The sequence below is a fragment of the Enhydra lutris genome, unplaced genomic scaffold (assembly GCF_002288905.1).
Source record: "Enhydra lutris kenyoni isolate GAN:26980312 unplaced genomic scaffold, ASM228890v2 scaffoldscaffold40, whole genome shotgun sequence".
In the NCBI taxonomy this organism is placed as follows: Eukaryota; Metazoa; Chordata; class Mammalia; order Carnivora; family Mustelidae; genus Enhydra; species Enhydra lutris.
The window spans coordinates 19,066,832-19,085,390 of NW_019154124.1; the positions used below are offsets into that span (position 1 = coordinate 19,066,832).

An 18,559-nucleotide genomic window follows, 5' to 3' on the forward strand; every position below is an offset into this window, starting at 1 on the left:
AATATTTTATTTATTTATTTGACAGACAGAGATCACAAGTAGGCAGAGAGGCAGGCAGAGAGAGAGGAGGAAGCAGGCTCCCTGCTGAGCAGAGAGCCTGACGTGATGTGGGGCTTGATCCCAGGACCCTGAGACCATGACGTGAGCTGAAGGCAGAGGCTTAACCCATTGAGCCACCCAGGCGCCCCACATTTGTTCTGTTTTTTAGATTCCACATATAAGTGAAACCGTATGGTATTTGTCTGACATTTCACTTACTGTAATCCCTCTTATGTCCATCCATGTTATTGTAAATGGCAAGATCTCATTCTTTTTTTTTTAAATTAAATTTAATTTTTTTCAATATTGTTCCAAAATTCATTGTTTATGGACCACATTCAGTGCTTCATGCAATAAGTGCCCTCCATAATACCCACCACCAGGCTAACCGCCCCCCACACCCCCCAAAACCAATCTCATTCTTTTTATGGCTGGCTGAGTAATATCTGTCTGTCTGTCTGTCCGTTCATCCATTTGTCCATCCATCCCACATTTTCTTATTCCATTCATCTAAGAGTGGACATTTAGGTTGCTTCTGTATCTTGGCTATTATAGATGATGCTGCAATAAACACAATGGTGCATATGTCTTTTCGAATTAGTGTTTTTGTTTTCTTCAGGTAAATATCCAGTAGAATCACTGGATTATATGGTATTTTTATTTTTTATTTCTTTGAGGAACCTCAATAATGTTTTCCACAGGGGCTGCATGAATTTACATTCCCACCAACACTGCATGATGTTTCCTTTTTCTCCACATCCTCGCCAACACTTGTTATTTCTTTTTTTTTTTTTTTAAAGATTTTATTTATTTATTTGACAGAGAGAGATCACAAGTAGGCAGAGAGGCAGGCAGAGAGAGAGGGGGAAGCAGGCTCCCTGCTGAGCAGAGAGCCCGATGCGGGGCTCGATCCCAGGACCCTGAGATCATGACCTGAGCTGAAGGCAGAGGCTTTAACCCACTGAGCCACCCAGATGCCCCAACACTTGTTATTTCTTGTCTTTTTTGATACTAGCTATTCTAACTGGTATGAGGTGATATTGCATTGTGGTTTTGACTTGCATTTCTCTGATGATTAGTGATACTGAGCACCTTTTCATGTGTCTGTTGACCATCAGTATGTCTTCTTTGGGAAAATGTCTTTAGGTTTTCTGGGCAGATACAACTTTAGAACTAATACATCTTCAGGCGAATTGAACTTTTTATCATTGTGAAGTGTCCTTTATATGCCTGGCATTGTTTTTTGCTTTAAGTCTACTTTGGTTTTTGTTTTTTTTTAAGTGTCATCAGTTTGCTTTTGTTAAGTTTTTGTGTGGTATTTGTATTCTTTTCTTTGCTGTGTCCTTGTGGTGTAGTGTGTTATTTTTAAAGGCATTTTTCCTTTAATTGGAGAATTTAGTCTATTACGTACAGTATAATTGTAGATATATTTGGGTTCAAATCTCTTGTCTCAGAGGTTGTCAGATTTTTTGTGTAAAAGTCCAGAAAGTAAATATTTTAGGTTTTGTGTACCATCTGATCTCTGTTGCAGCTATCATCTTTGCTGTTTTAGTACAAAAATAGCCATAACTAATATGTAAATAAATGAACTTGGCTGTGCTCTAATAAAAACTTTATTTATAAGAAAAAAATGGGCCATATGTGGCCAATGGTGCTGTAGGTTGCCAAACTATATGCTATTTTAAATTTGTTATTTTTTATCCTACTTACACTGAATTTTTTTCCTCTTCTTTCTTGCTTTTTGGACTTTAAAAAAAATTCTTCTATTAGCTTAGAAGTAATAGCTTCTTCTACTTTTCTTTTAATGGTTATCATAGGTTTACAACAAAATTGAGAGGAAGATGTGGAGATTTCCCATTTGCCCCCTGCCCTTACAGATGCATAGCTTCCCCCATTATCAATATCCTCCACTAGAATGGTATATCTAAAACATTTGTTTTAATTTCTTAATTTTTAAAATTTTTATTTAAAAAATTTTAATTGACATACAAAATTTAGTTGACATACAAATTATATTAGTTTCAGGCATATAATGTACTGAATTGATAATTGTGTACATTAGGAAAAGCTCACCACAATAAGTGTGGTTACATTCTGTCACCATACGAATTTATTCCAATATTGTTGGCCCTGTTCCCAATGCTATACTTTTCGTACCCATAACTTACTTATTTTATAACTGGAAGTTTGTATCTCTTAGTCATCTTCGCCTATTTGTCTGTATCCCCACCCCCCTGGAATATGGTATATTTTTTACCAGGTGTGAACCTACATTGACACATTATAATCACCCAAAGTCCATTGTTTTGCCTTGGGGGTTCACCCGTACATTATATGGGTTGGACAAATGATAATGACATGTATCCATCATTACAGTATTATGTAAAGTATTTTCACTGTCTTAGGAATTCTTTATGCTCTTTTTCACTGATTGCCTTTTCCAGTTGTCATATAGTTGAAATCGTACAGTATCTAGTAAGACTTTTCAGATTGGCTTCTTTCATTTAGTAGTATTCATTTAAGGTGACTTAATGTCTTTTCATGCCTTGGTGGCTCATTTCTTTTTAGTACTGAATAATACTCCGTTGTCTGGAAGATATCTTGGTTACTTCCAAGTTTTGGCAGTAATGAATAAAGGTCCTATAAGCATCTGTGTGCGGGTTTTTTTGTGGACATGTTTCCAACTTCTTTGGGTAGATAACAAGGAACTCCATTGCTGAATTATATGGTCAGAGTATGTTTAGTTTTGTAAGTAACTGCCAAACTGTGCCAAAGCAGCTGTATCATTTTGCATTTCTGCCAGCAATGTCTGAGAATTCCTTTGCTCCACAGCCTTGCTAGTATGTGGTTTTCTTAGTTGTTCAGACTTTGGTCCTTGTAATAGGTATATAGTTGTATCTTGTTTTAATTTAGATTTCCTTGATGACATATGATGTGTAGCTTCTTTTTATATGCTTATTTGATACCTTTATATCTTTTTTGGTGAGATGTCTGTTAAGGTTGTTGGCCCATTTTTAAATCTCATTGTTGTCTTATTGTTGAGTTCTAAGAGTTCTTTATATATTTGAGATATGTCTTTCTTCAAATGTGTCTTTTGTAAATGGTTTCTTCCAGTCTATGACTTCTCATTTTCTCGACATTGTGTTTCACAGAGCAGAAATTTTTAATTTTAATGAAGTCCAACTTACTGATTTCTGTCATAGGTCTTTGTTGTTTATTTGGAAAGACATCACTATATCCAGGATCTTCTGGGTTTTCTCTTATGTTATTATTTTCTAGAAGTTGCAGTTTTGCATTTCACTGGATTTTATTTATTTAAGAATTTTATTTAGTTGAGAGAGAGCGAGCGAGAGCATGAGCATGGGGGAGAGGCAGAAGGAGAGGGAGAGGCAGACTGCCTTGCTGAGCAGAGAACCTGGTGTGGGACTCAATCCCAAGACTCTGGGATCATGACCTAGGCTGAAGGCAGATGCTTAACTGAGTGAGACACCCAGGTGCTCACTGAAAAATTTTTTTTTAATTCAAGATCATTCCAGTATCTATTGTTGAGATGTTAGGTATCAGTAATTATTGCTTCTTTAAAGGTAATATTTGGTGGTGGGAAGGGTTTAGCTGCTTTTAAGATTTTCTTTTAGCCTTTCATTTTCAGCACTTTTCACCTAGGTGTTGTAAACATGTCACCTAGGTAGACATAGTTTTACTATGTGATGAGGTATAGATTTCTTTTTATTTATACTCTTAGGGTTTGTTGGGCTACTTGGATCTGTGGTTTGCTCTCTTTTGTCAGTTTTGGAAAATTGTCCATCATTATTTCTGGAAATAATTCTTCTGACCTCCCCCCGCCCCTTTATACATTAGGTTTTTTTACTTTGTCCTTTTTCTGTTTTCCATTCTTCAATTTCTCTTCTCTATTTTCCATTCTTTTCTCTCTCTGAGCTTTATACCAGGATAGAGTCTTCTCACTTCTCTTCTGGTTTACTGGTTCTCACTGTAGTGTATTGAATCTGCTATTTAACCTCATGGGTTGAGATATTTAATTTTTGATACTGTATTTTTCAGATAAAGAGTTTGTATTTTTTTCAAATTTGCTATGATTTCCTTCACTTTTTTTTTTTTTTAAGATTTTATTTATTCATTTGACAGAGAGAGATCACAAGTAGGCAGAGAGGCAGGCAGAGAGAGGAGGAAGCAGGCTCCCCACCGAGCAGAGAGCCGGATGCGGGGCTCGATCCCAGGACCTGGGATCACGACCCGAGCCGAAGGCAGAGGCCTTAACCCACTGAGCCACCCAGGTGCCCCTTTCCTTCACTTTTTAAAAATGATTTCCGGGGTGCCTGGGTGGCTCCGTGGGTTAAAGCCTCTGCCTTCGGCTCAGGTCATGATCTCAGGGTCCTGGGATCGAGCCCCGCATCGGGCTCTCTGCTCGGTGGGGAGCCTGATTCCTCCTCTCTCTCTGCCTGCCTCTCTGCCTACTTGTAGTCTCTGTCTGTCAAATAAATAAATAAAATCTTAAAAAAAATTAAAAATGATTTCCATTTCTCTACTGAAATTCTTGATTGATTGATTGATTTACACTCTACACCCAGTATAGGGCTTGAACTCAGGACCTTGAGATCAAGAGTCACATGCTCTAGTGACTGAGCCAGGTAGGTGCCCCGCAAATTCTTGCTTTAATGTACTATCTCATTGAAGATAATATATGAACTCATAAAATCTAAGCTTTATAATCTCAGCATTTGGAACATTGCTAATTTGTTCTTCCTGGTTTTTGTTCCTTTGTCTTATTGGCTTATGTGCCTGATGCTTTATGAATGTGTGTAAGACATCCATACCAGGATCCAGTATCAGGGTTTGAAAAAATACAGTTGGTAGTCCTTTGAAAGCTTGCCTACTTAGATTTATCCTTACTCATTGAGTGTCAGCTTAACGTTATGGGATTTCCCATGCTTCCCATCTCTGGTAAGTCTCAATCTAGTTTTGTCTCCCTTACCCTGTGAGGCTTTGAAAAACTCTGCTCCTCTTCTTAGTCTCAGTTTCTGCTTCTAGATGCCCCCCAGGGAAAAGCTGACCAATGTATCTGACTTATTTCTTTGGATATCCTTCTCTTAGATCTTGGCTTACTCATTGTTAATTGCCTCCTGAGCTCTCTGATGCCTTTTAGTTAGACCCTTTCTCCATGATTTTCTGGTTTTCCTCATCAGGAGGTTTTTGTATCAGTTTACTGGTGCTGGAGAGTGAATCACTTTTTGTTGCTGTTAAACTTACCCATTGAGATAATGTTTTTTTCTGTACTAACTTTTTTTAGATGATCAAAGTACCACCCTTGTGTGATACATTATGTTAAAAAAGACATACAGAAGTTTAAAGGAGCGAAAAAACTCACAGTCCCATCAGTGAGAGAGTTACTTTTAACAGTTCCTTTTTGCAAGAGAGCTGGGTTTTGTGGGCGTGGGGTTGGGGAAGAGTTTGAAATAAGTTTGGTTTGGATATTTTTAGTTTGAGGGGACTAAGATACCTAAGTATCATGACCACATACCTACTTTTTTTTTTTTTTTTCCTTTTTAAATAAGCTCTATACCCAACCTGGGGCTTGAACTTATGACCCCAAGATGAAGAGTCGAATGATCTACTGACTGAGTCAACCAGGCACCCCAGTACACTTATTTTTAATATATAATTTGAGTATTTTTGTTTCAACAGTTTTAATTATATTTGATAATTTTTCTATGTGTTTGAGAGCTCTTATCCTATGGAAATTTGATTTAACAGAGCTACAATAGAAGAAGCATACTCCAGGTCAATGACGAAACTAGCAAAATCTGCAAGCAATTATTCACAACTTGGGTGAGTTAGTTTCTTTGAAAAACTCTTTTTCAATGTTGATTTAGGCACAGTTCTTAGAATATCTAAGTTCTTGTTGAAGACATAATGGTTCATAAATATAACAACATATAATATACTTATTTGGTTGTGGTTCTATTATAGGAAATTCTACCTTATTTTTAGTTATCAGATGGGAGGTAGAAAAAACATGGATTGACTTCACCTGTGTTTCCTGATAATAAAGATGTTGACAACGTTTCTGTTTTTGGAATGTGTGGTTCTCATAAATAATGGATGTATTTTACGAGTTCGTGTCATTGCTTAAGATTATAAAGATTTTATTTATTTATTTATTTTTTAAAAGATTTTATTTATTTATTTGTCAGAGAGAGAGAGAGAGGGAGAGAGAGCAAGCACTGGCACACAGAATGGCAGGCAGAGGCAGAGGGAGAAGCAGGCTCCCTGATGAGCAAGGAGCCCGATGTGGGACTCGATCCCAGGACGCTGGGATCATGACCTGAGCCGAAGGCAGCCGCTCAACCAACTGAGCCACCCAGGCGTCCCAAGATTATAAAGATTTTAAATATTAACATCTTACTGATGGATATTTAGCCAAGAAATTGAGTTTCCTCTTTGTATTTTTTGCATTTAAACATAACTTAGACTGGTCAGTTTTCTTTTTTTCTGCTTATTATACATTAATGTGTATTACATGACCCCAAAAATGTTCTGTATATCAGACTTTTAAAAATGTAATGATATTTGACATTCCTTAAAGAAACCTCTACTTAGAGAAGTCTTACGTTGAACCCCTTTACAATATAAAGAATCCTTGGGTAAGGGGACACTCCTCATCTTCCTGCTTTGTGAAATTCACACTTGTCATGTATCAGGTTTACATGGAAGTGATGTACATGTATTTTGGTGCTGTCATGAGTGGATACTTTCCAGTTATCTATTTTTACTCTCAATATTTTTCATTTAACTCCTTGCCAGATTTGATGCTGATTTAGCTTTTATTTTTTTTTATTTTTAATTTTTTTTAGATTTTATTTATTTATTTGACAGAGATCACAAGCAGGCAGAGAGGCAGGCAGAGAGACAGGAGGAAGCAGGCTCCTTGCTGAGCAGAGAGCCCGATGCGGGACTCGATCCCAGGACTCCGAGATCATGACCTGAGCCGAAGGCAGCGGCTTAACCCACTGAGCCACCCAGGCGCCCCTGATTTAACTTTTAAAGTGTGGGGTGAGATCTAATCAGAACAGCCCTATTCTAAGAATCTTAACTTTCCTTTTTGAACTTCTTTACTATTGCTTAAAATGATTACTGTGAGTTAGCATTCTCGTTGGATAGGAAATGTAGTAATTGGGACAGAGTACATATTAGGATAAGTAATTTCTTTCTCTGTCCTTTTGCCTTGTGCTTCTGTTTGTTTTCAAGTAGAGGTCTGGTCATGGTGCAAAACAGATGATGTTGAAAATATGTTAGGTAGTACCTGAGGAAAACATAGATAAAATTATCCTTAGATCATTCCTTATTGGCCAGATTGGTTTAAGCTAAGTGCTGACATCCTAAGTACTATCCAAGATAAAATAATGTAATTCTTGGATATACTTGAACCTGCAGAAAACACTAAATTCTCAGTTTTGTGAAAAAGTGGTAGGAAAGTATGTCATGTTTCATGTACCATGTAGTGGAAAGGGGACTGTCTTGGTGTTAAAGTACATAGATAAAATGATCTGAAACAAGATTTCAAGTGACAGCATTAAAATAATTCTCAAATGATTATTAATGATGAAGATTCTTATAAAATCCTGTGGTGTGCATTTGAGTTTGCATGTTTGAATTCAGAGGAACTTTTTTTTTTTTAATATTTTATTTATTTATTTGACAGACAGAGATCACAAGCAGGCAGAGAGGCAGGCAGAGAGAGAGAGAGGAGGAAGCAGGCTTCCCGCCGAGCAGAGAGCCCGATGCGGGGCTCGATCCCAGGACCCTGGGATCATGACTTGAGCCGAAGGCAGAGGCTTTAACCCACTGAGCCACCCAGGCGCCCCGGAACTTTTATTTTTTGATGAAGCATTTTAAATGAGCACCAAATAGCCAAAAATTGAAATTTGGTAAAAGCTGATTTTTAACAATAGTGATTAGAAAGGCTTCTGATACAAGTCAAAAAAACCCAAATCAACTCAGAAAATAGTATGATACAATTGAGAGGGCCATGGCCAGACCTGTGATAAATATTTAACTGATTCCTGTGTACTTAAGGTCCAAATATTTTAATTAACCAAGGATTAAAAAAATCACTGTCAGTCTGTCAGTCATTTCATTTGTGCTTTATTTTAATTTCCTATTTTGTCTAATTAAAATTGAATATAATACTTTTTCTGTTGGTTCTGTTTTGGAGCCTTAAACTTTTCTTTTATTAAATAATTTCCATATTTTCTTTCCCTTAGAACATTTGCACCAGTGTGGGATGTGTTCAAAACATCTACGGAGAAATTAGCAAACTGTCACTTGGATCTTGTTAGAAAATTACAAGAACTAATAAAGGAAGTTCAGAAGTATGGAGAAGAACAAGTAAAATCTCATAAAAAGGTATCAGTTTTTTCCTGCTAAAGGAATGATAGATGAAATATTGAGTGCTTTACAGTTCAGTTATTTTGATGAATCATTTCATACCACGCAGACTAAAGAAGAAGTTGCAGGAACTCTGGAAGCTGTTCAAACCATTCAAAGCATAACTCAGGCCCTCCAGAAATCCAAGGAAAATTACAATGCCAAGTGTGTAGAACAGGAACGTTTGAAAAAGGAAGGAGCTACACAAAGAGAAATAGAAAAGGTAATTGTAATAAAAATAATCTCTGTGGTTTCAAAGCCCTTTTAAACAAATGACTGCTTTTAATCCTCAGACACTCAAGAATGATCTCAATATTAAAGATGAAGACACTGTACTGTGCCTCCGAGTGTTCATGATTTACCTAAGTGAAACAGAGCTAGGTTTGTAGAATATGTTGTGTTGTGTATGAAAAATACATTAACAGATACATAAAAAGAAATAATTTATTTTTGCTGTTGACATTTGTTGGCTATTTTTATAATAAGGTACTTGATAAGATACTGCTTGGTGTGGGATTTAACGTAAGGTAAAATTTTTTTTTAGTCAAGATTGGTATATTTAGAAAGGCATAGATACTTGAAGATAAACTTTAAAATATGTGTTGTGGGTGATTTATTGCTGACTTTGAAGACATTTATGTAGTATTGCGGTAAACCACAATCCTTTCCCCCACTCGGCGTTTTAAGTGAAAGTAGATTTTTTCCCCCTTTCAGAACAGTCTAAACTAACCATTCACTTGTTTGATGTGTTATATCTCATTTAGGAATGAGCCATAGGGAGTGATAATTTTGAAAGCTTTTCTAAAGTATATGAAATATCCATTAAAAAAAAAACAAGTTGTAACTGTATTTTAGCAATTCCAGTAATTATAGAAGTGTATATATATGGACAGAAACTAGAAGAGAATATGGAAAAAATCAAAACAGTTGATGGATTTTGGCATAACTGATTTCCTTTAATGTTTGTGCAATAAACAAAAGTTGGGAGAGAGAAAAAAATAAGGCACAATATGTTTACTATTTTAAAACACCATTCCACACAGCATTTGTAAATAAAATATAAGAAGGGAAAACAGAACAAAATTATAGGACTTAAAAAAGTAGAATATTATCTCTATGAACTAGAAACAGAATGGAAACTCAAAGTGGTGTGTAGAGATTGGTTTTGCTAGTTTTGCTGGACTCAAAGTCCTAAGTTAGGCTGTGGAATTTAAGCTCTTGTTTCTTAAAAGGGACTGAGTGTTACCCATCTGAGATAAAGCACAAGGAGTCCCACTGTCTATGTGAAGCAATATAGGTAGAAAAAAAGAAAACTCTTAGGCTGCTGACTAGGGCTAAAGCTTTATCAGAAGGTAGGGGCTAATGGACACAATTCTGACCCAAATCAAACTAAGGAACATTTCATCACTTTTTTGGCCATATCCCCCATATTCTTCCAGGGAAGTAATTAAAAACTACCTTTATAAGATTGATACTAAATTGGGGACTTTGAGGGGTGTCACAAAATGCCATGAAAACTATTAGGTGTGGTGAGCACAAAGGATAAGACATAACACAGTTCTAGGTGGTGACATTTACATTGCATTCTGTGGATCTGTCCCACAGCACTGTTGGAGTGAGAGAGAAGAGGAGAAGGGGACAAAACAAGAAACCTCCTATTTTGAAATGAGTCAACAACCAAAATTCTAGAGTACACCCAAGAAATCTAGTGCTAAGACAACAATAAATTTACCAATTGGAAGAAGAATTCACTCAAGATAAAATTTAAATTTATAAAACAGATGAACAAAAGAGGTTGTGTTCAATATGTTCAAAGAGATAAATGAATATAAACTAGTAAATAAAATTAAGGCATAATGGAATAAGGTCTACTTGATAGGAAGACAGCTAATTAGAAAACTTGGAAATGAAAAATATGGTTATTGAGGAAAAGAAATAGAAAATACAAACTTGGGACACTTGGGTGGCTCAGTTGGTTAAGGGTCTGCCTTTGCATGATCTTAGGGTCCTAGGTTTGAGTCCTGCATCAGGTTCCCTGCTCAGTGGGGAGTCTGCTTCTCCCTTTGTGCATGCTCGCTTGCTCTCTCAAACTTTAGACTTGATGTAGTCAAAGACTGAATTTGGAAGATGGTACTGAGGGAACCACCCAGAACATTAGTACAAAGAAATAAAGATTACTGGGGCACCTGGGTGACTCAGTCAGTTAAACCTCTGTCTTCTGTTCAGGTGATAGTCTCAGGGTTTTAGGATTGAGCCCCAGGTTGGGCTCTGTGCTTAGGAGGGAGTCTGTTTCTCCCTCTCCCTTTGCTTCTCCCCTACTCATGTGCATTCTTGCACTTTCTCTTTCTCAAATAAATAAAATCATAAAAAAACAAAAAGAAAGGTTACCAACATTCATCTGATGTGAATTCCAGAAGAAAATGGAAAGAATGGTTGTCTAGTAATATTTAAAGAATTCATAGCTCAGGATTTTTCATACCTGAGGAAATTCAGTAGTCCACAGATGAATACAACACTGTATGTTAACTGGAATTAATATAAAAACTTAAGAAAATAAAAAAAAACTTAAGAAAATATATATGTATATATAAATATTTAAAAAAAAAAAAGAGTTCCCAGATTGAAAGTACATTCTTGGTATTAAGTAGGTTACATAACGGTAAACTCAGACCTAGACTCCAGAGAAAAAGAGAATATTAAAAGCTACCAGGTGTTTCTGGTTTTCTCACTTCTTTGCAATCAGAATGCATTTTCTGCTGATGATATCATTATTATCACTGTTGATAAGGTGACATATATATGTGTGTTTTTTTTTAAGATTTTTTTTTTTTTTTTTATTTGACAGATCATAAGTAGGCAGAGAGGCAGGCAGAGAGAGAGAGGAGGAGGAGGCAGGCTCCTTGCTGAGCAGAGAGCCCGATTCGGGACTTGATCCCAGGACCCTGGGATCATGACCTAAGCCGAAGGCAGAGGCTTTAACCACTGAGCCACCCAGCGCCCCTATATGTGTATTTTTATTGCCTGTGTGAACTTGGTTATTCTGTGTGGTAGCATGATTGGACAACTGCAGCACTTTGATGTTTTAGTTAACAGACCATCTTAAGACAATTTGAGGAAGGAATTGTTCTGGTTTTTGTCTGAAAACTTTTTGTTGAGACCTTCTGGTAAGATCAAGAAAATGTGAGCTCTGGTGTTTAGAAGAAAATTGGGAGATAATGAGCATTTTTAAGAGGTACTGCATCAGTCATGGTCTTGATGACATTGAAGATAATACTGTGTGGGGAAAAAACACCTCAGCAATCTCTCAATTAGAAAGTAATTGAGAAGGTTCACATCTGAATATGTGGAAGATGTAAGAGTATGTCAAATAATTCATTTTGCTTTCCTTTTTATTCTGTATCAGTATACTTCTAAGTAAGTCTAAAAGAGCTCTTCTAGAAGTATAAAATTAGAATTTTAAGTGATAAGAAAGCATTATTTTATATTTTAGATGATAACATTTTTCTGTTTTAATGGTACACAAGATAATGGTGTACTTTATAAATTAATGGTATATCAGAGTTAGTAATAATCAAGTAGGTACATTAAGCCTAACTTCTAAAAGAATAAAAGTCTAATAAGTCTTTTAAATAAGGACAAAGAAGAGGATATTAAAATTTATTGATAAGGGGGCACCTGGGTGGCTCAGTGGGTTAAGCCTCTGCCTGAGGCTCAGGTTATGATCTCGGGGTCCTGGGATCGAGCCCCGTGTGGGGCTCTCTGCTCAGCAGGGAGCCTGCTTCCCCCTCCCTCTCTGCCTGCCTCTCTGCCTCTTTTAATCACTCTCTCTGTCAAATAAATAAAATCTTAAAAAAAATATTTATTGATAGGAAAGGAAGGAGGAAATAAAGAATGGTAGGCAAAAAGCTCAAAGTAAGCTGGAAGTAAGTTCAAATATACCAAAGCCTTAATGTGTATAAGTGAGTTAGACTCCTCTAATAAATAGGTTGATTGGCAAATTGGAAAAAAATTCTTATTATGTAAAACAACTTTAATGTTTAACAGCAGAAGACTGTTTCATATAATGGGACTATTCAGCAGTTCAAATAAATTTTATAGGGTAAAATGATAGATCTGGGATTTAAAATACTGTAGCAAAAAAATACTGGAAGGGGAAGAATGGATGGAATCTTGAAGTTATGTGATAGGTTAATGGAGTTTATTGCACTTCTTTCGTGTGCTCTAAAATGTTTATTATAAAAAAAAAAGGAATGCAGTAGAATGACATGAGTCATTGACCTGGGTGAATCTAAAAAGCATAATATTGAGCAAGAAAAGCAAAGTTCCAGAAGAATATGTAGATTTTGATGCCTTTCACATAATCTTTAATTCTCTGTATGAAAACCTTTTAAAGTATAATTAACTGTTCAAGGAACATGGATAGGGACAGTAAACACTGAGTTACATAATGGGAGTTTCCTTTGCAGAGCAAGTGGGAATGGGATTGGTAAGGACATGGGGCCTCCCTTTGTCTATTTAATAATTAATTTTTTTCCAAAAAATGAAAAAGATAGCAACAAATATAGATAAAGCCAACTATGTATTTCAAAATAAGAGATTATTTTTTAAAATGTGAGCTATAGAAATAGTTCCTATAGGTCAGTAACATACAGGTCAATAAATTCGTATGAATTCCATATCATTAATGCAGAAGTATGCTATTTGAAATTTTCCAAAGGGTTAAAAAGTAATCCTGGCTAAATAGTGCTCTTTATTTGTGTGTGTGTGTGTGTGTGTGTGTGTGTGTGTGTGTGTGTGTGTGTGTGAAACCCAGTGGCTTTAACTTAGTACCTAGTGGGTACTAAGTGTAGTGACCACTTGCAGAATATATGGTCCCTAGAAGTTAGGCTTAAAGAAATGATTGAATCTTTTTATATAAAGCAAAAAAGGTTTAATATAAGGTAATGATTTAGATTAAAGGATTTCCTTTTCATTAACATACTAGGCAGAGCTGTGGCATATGGTTGTGTCCAAGTGTTGTAAGTTGGTGGATTGTGCTTTTTGTAGTCATGTGGACAGCTTAGAGGGAGGGATGCTTTATTCTTTTTTTTTTTTCCCCAAGATTTAATAAATTTACGTTTCGGAGAGAGAGCATGAAGTGGGGAAGGGCAGATGAAGAGGAAGAGAAACTTAGCAGACTCCCAATATGGACCTGAATCTCATGACCCTGAGATCAGGACCCAGGCTAAAACCAAGAGTTAGACGCTTAACCGACTGCACCACCCAGGCAATCACAGGCACTTAAACACAAATATTTCTCCTAGTATATTGGTAAATTTATTTAAAAAGGTAAGGAAATCAATAAAATGTAGGATTTATTTTATTATCAGTAGGTAACTTGTTAAAGCCCATCTTTTTTGTGAGAAGGAATGTAAATGTTTGTTTGAAAGTGTAATTTCCTCATTTAAGAAAAAATGCTTTAACTTCCCTTTTTAATAATGACTTTATGGAAGTGGTCAAATTTGTAACTACTAGGATATTGTTTTTATAATTCTACCCTAGAATTTACAGTATTTCTAAGTATATATACTATTTAGAAAGTTGTTTTGACTCAATTGAGTGTTGCTATTTGTTTCCTCTGAGGGCTCTTTCTTGCTTTAAAAAAAAATCAAGATGTTCCCAATACAATTACATTCTAAAATTGCCTCTACATCTTTTTATATGATACCCTTATTTTTCTTTAAATTTGGTTTTGTTCTTACTCAAAACACTTTGTGTCAACAATTTTTTTCATTTTATTCCTTTATGATGAAGTACTCCTTTTGTTAGTTTTCCAAGATACTTCTTTAAGTTGGTACATAATTTCCGTAGGATTCTGGCCCATTATTTTTACTTTTGAATAGTGAGGGCTGATGTAAAAAATCTAAGAACTTTAAAAGGGTATCTTCTCTGTTCCTTCATGCCTCCAAATAAGAGAAGTGAAATTTTCCCCAGCTTCCTCGTATCAGAAAATATGCTCCAGAAGATTTACCTGTCCTTTTATATTCTGAGTAAGATCCTGATCTGAACTTTTGAGATGAAGACAATAATTTTATGGTTGGCTATAGTGGACAAGTAAGTTGTGGTGAGTTGAAAACTAAGTAGACTTAGTTTTACAGTGAGAACATTCCGGGAGGAAAAAAGAAAGTTAAGAAAAGTAGGCTCGTTTAAATTTTTAGAATTATTTCTAAACCTATTGATTCAGTAAAAATTTGAGTACCCAAACTAGTTTGAATTCTAGAGACTGACTATTGGAAGAAGAAATGATGCTTCAGGAACTTCTTTCCATCTCTTAAAGTTTTGTAACTTTTTTTTTTTTTTAATTTACTTGAGAGAGAGAGAGAGAGAGCACAAGTAGGGAGAGGGAGAAACAGACTCCCTGCCCAGCAAGGAGTCTGATGTGGGGCTCAATCCCTGAACCCTGGGATCATGATTTGAGCCGAAGGCAGACGCTTGATGACTGAGCCACTCAGGCGCTCAGGTGCTGCTTTAAGTCCTATAACTAAGTATAATGAATAATGTAAAATAATTGCTTTGTTTACATTGTAGAAATGTATCATAGGTCTTCTTAAAGGAGTAATGGCCCTCTAGGCAGTTATCTTTTATTCCTGTTAGATTACAAATTCCTTGTGAGTGAGAAACTGTCATTGTATCATCTGCAACACAGCATATGTGTTTACTTGGAAAAATAATCATTATAGCAAATAATAATATTTGAATTTTTCTTGTTTGTTAATATAATAAAAATTAAGAGTTTATTTTACTTTAAACAGAGGTGAAAGACTAAGGTCTTGGCTTTTTAAATGTCTTATTCAAGTATTTTTCTGATTGTTGGATTATGAAGTGATAATTTGTGTGCAGTAGTAAGTGTTTTGGTTTCTACCATGTGCTTGTCGTTATGCTAGATGTTATGAAGGTTACTACAGGCTAAAATACATATTCTCCCCTTCTGTATTCAAGAAGCTTCCTTCTTTGTGGGGAGCAAAAGTATTAAATAGTACAGAATAAGAGGTTTGAGAGAGGTTTTAATGGTAAGTTTAGAAGGAGAGGTATCCTATTTTGTACAGAACCTGTAAAAAGAAAACGGATGATATCATGAAATAAATTACTTTTAATTTATTAACCAGACAAATAAAAATATAATAATATAGCCACAATCATTATAGCCCTATTTTGGGGGACTTTTCCATTTTTACGAATTTTTTCCAAATTGCAGTTATCTCTAGGTGATCACAATTCAAGTCTTCATTCAGGAGTAGAAAAAAAAAAAAGAGTAGGTGTTAGAATAGGACAAAAGCAAAGAAGGGGCTACTAGTGGGACTACATTATTTTGTGAGTGATTTTGTGAAAATCACTCCATGGACTGTACGTTGCTGACCATTCTTGTACAGACTGAAAATACAGGTAGTTGGTAGAAGAAACTGAAGTCTCTTGCTATAAAAACAAACAAACAAGAAACCCAGATAGCCAAAGGAAACCCAGATAACCATACCATTAAAATTTTTTCTCAGATCTAGCCAATTTGTTACCTATGATTTTTGTGAAGATATTAAATTTCAAATATCCATCTCATCTAATTTTTACATGTTTAAACAAGGCCAGGACATTAGAGGAAATATACTAACAGTAGTGTAAATAATGTCAAAGGGCCAGAGACAATGGGAAAAGAGGTTTGTTTTTTAATCCATAGGAATAAACTAGAAAATCAGTATAGGTTTTAACCACTTACTACTCTAGGGATGGAGAACTCAGTACAACTCTTAGATACAATAATAGCAAAATACAGTTATATTTTCCTGTTGGTGTTACTTTTAGAAACCATAATAATGGCTGATACCATTTATTTTGTAGCTTTAACTATATGCCAGTCCCTGTCCCAATCATTTTACATAAGTCACATTTCATCACCGCTAAAGCTTTAAAAAATAGGCGGTATTCTTCCCATTTTAGGAATGAGAGAACTATATAAAACTCTAAGACCAAGTCTTCTGTCTCCAAAATCAGCCTTCTTTATGCTACAAGATAAAGTGGCATCCTATATTATTTATTTAAGAATTCAGGAAAGCGTGGAGCATACATGTTTAATATAATGTATGTAGTTATATATTAAGGAGCATACAGAGGGGCCTTTTTTTTGTTTTTTTATTTAATTATTTTTGTTAACATATAATCAATCCATTATTTACCCCACAGGTACAGGTCTGTGAATCATCAGGCTTACACATTTCACCAGAACTCACCATAGCACATACCCTCCCCAATGTCCATAACTCAGCCACCCTCTCCTTACCCCCCACCCCCTAGCAATCCTCAGTTTGTTTTGTGAGATTCACAGTCTCTTATGATTTGTCTTCCTCCTGATCCCATCTTGTTTCATTTTTTCCTTGCCTACCCCCCAGGCCTCCCACCCTGCCTCTCAAATTCTTCATATCAGAGAAATCATATGATAATTGTCTTTCTCTGATTGACTCATTTCACTCAGCATAATACCCAGAGAGGGGCCTTTTTAGAGAGTAGGACTGTCTACATCTCTTGCCAATCCCGGCCTTTCAGGTAAACCCAACTTTCTGTTTCTAATTCTTATTTTTAGACTCCTGAATGTAGCAGGAGATGATTACATGTTGTTTCTGATTGGCTCTATACAAATTCCATGTTTTTCAGCTTTACTTAGCCCTCAGTGGCTCTTAGTAGCACTTTTACTTGTCTGATATCATCTGTTGTATCTTCTGTAACCCTGGCTTGAAGTGTTCTTCATTCTTATGAAGCTCCTAGCCCTATCCTACTCTTCTTCATTCTTTTTTTTTTTTTTTTTTAAAGATTTTATTTATTTATTTGTCAGAGAGAGAGAGGGAGAGAGAGCAAGCACAGGCAGACAGAATGGCAGGCACAGGCAGAGGAAAACCCAGTGGCTTTAACTTAGTACCTAGTGGGTACTAAGTGTAGTGACCACTTGCAGAATATATGGTCCCTAGAAGTTAGGCTTAAAGAAATGATTGAATCTTTTTATATAAAGCAAAAAAGGTTTAATATAAGGTAATGATTTAGATTAAAGGATTTCCTTTTCATTAACATACTAGGCAGAGCTGTGGCATATGGTTGTGTCCAAGTGTTGTAAGTTGGTGGATTGTGCTTTTTGTAGTCATGTGGACAGCTTAGAGGGAGGGATGCTTTATTCTTTTTTTTTTTTCCCCAAGATTTAATAAATTTACGTTTCGGAGAGAGAGCATGAAGTGGGGAAGGGCAGATGAAGAGGAAGAGAAACTTAGCAGACTCCCAATATGGACCTGAATCTCATGACCCTGAGATCAGGACCCAGGCTAAAACCAAGAGTTAGACGCTTAACCGACTGCACCACCCAGGCAATCACAGGCACTTAAACACAAATATTTCTCCTAGTATATTGGTAAATTTATTTAAAAAGGTAAGGAAATCAATAAAATGTAGGATTTATTTTATTATCAGTAGGTAACTTGTTAAAGCCCATCTTTTTTGTGAGAAGGAATGTAAATGTTTGTTTGAAAGTGTAATTTCCTCATTTAAGAAAAAATGCTTTAACTTCCCTTTTTAATAATGACTTTATGGAAGTGGTCAAATTTGTAACTACTAGGATATTGTTTTTATAATTCTACCCTAGAATTTACAGTATTTCTAAGTATATATACTATTTAGAAAGTTGTTTTGACTCAATTGAGTGTTGCTATTTGTTTCCTCTGAGGGCTCTTTCTTGCTTTAAAAAAAAATCAAGATGTTCCCAATACAATTACATTCTAAAATTGCCTCTACATCTTTTTATATGATACCCTTATTTTTCTTTAAATTTGGTTTTGTTCTTACTCAAAACACTTTGTGTCAACAATTTTTTTCATTTTATTCCTTTATGATGAAGTACTCCTTTTGTTAGTTTTCCAAGATACTTCTTTAAGTTGGTACATAATTTCCGTAGGATTCTGGCCCATTATTTTTACTTTTGAATAGTGAGGGCTGATGTAAAAAATCTAAGAACTTTAAAAGGGTATCTTCTCTGTTCCTTCATGCCTCCAAATAAGAGAAGTGAAATTTT

At 35.6% G+C, this 18,559-nt stretch overlaps 1 protein-coding gene across 1 annotated transcript in view; it reads left to right on the top strand.

Annotated features, from left to right (window-relative positions):
- Window positions 1-18,559, top strand: part of LOC111155262 (FCH domain only 2) — a 114,148-nt gene that overhangs the window by 8,633 nt on the left and 86,956 nt on the right. Inside the window, exons 2-4 of the mRNA XM_022515374.1 lie at window positions 5,809-5,883; window positions 8,319-8,460; window positions 8,552-8,704. Coding sequence (XP_022371082.1) covers window positions 5,809-5,883; window positions 8,319-8,460; window positions 8,552-8,704 — 370 coding nt within the window. The remainder of the gene's footprint in view (window positions 1-5,808; window positions 5,884-8,318; window positions 8,461-8,551; window positions 8,705-18,559) is intronic.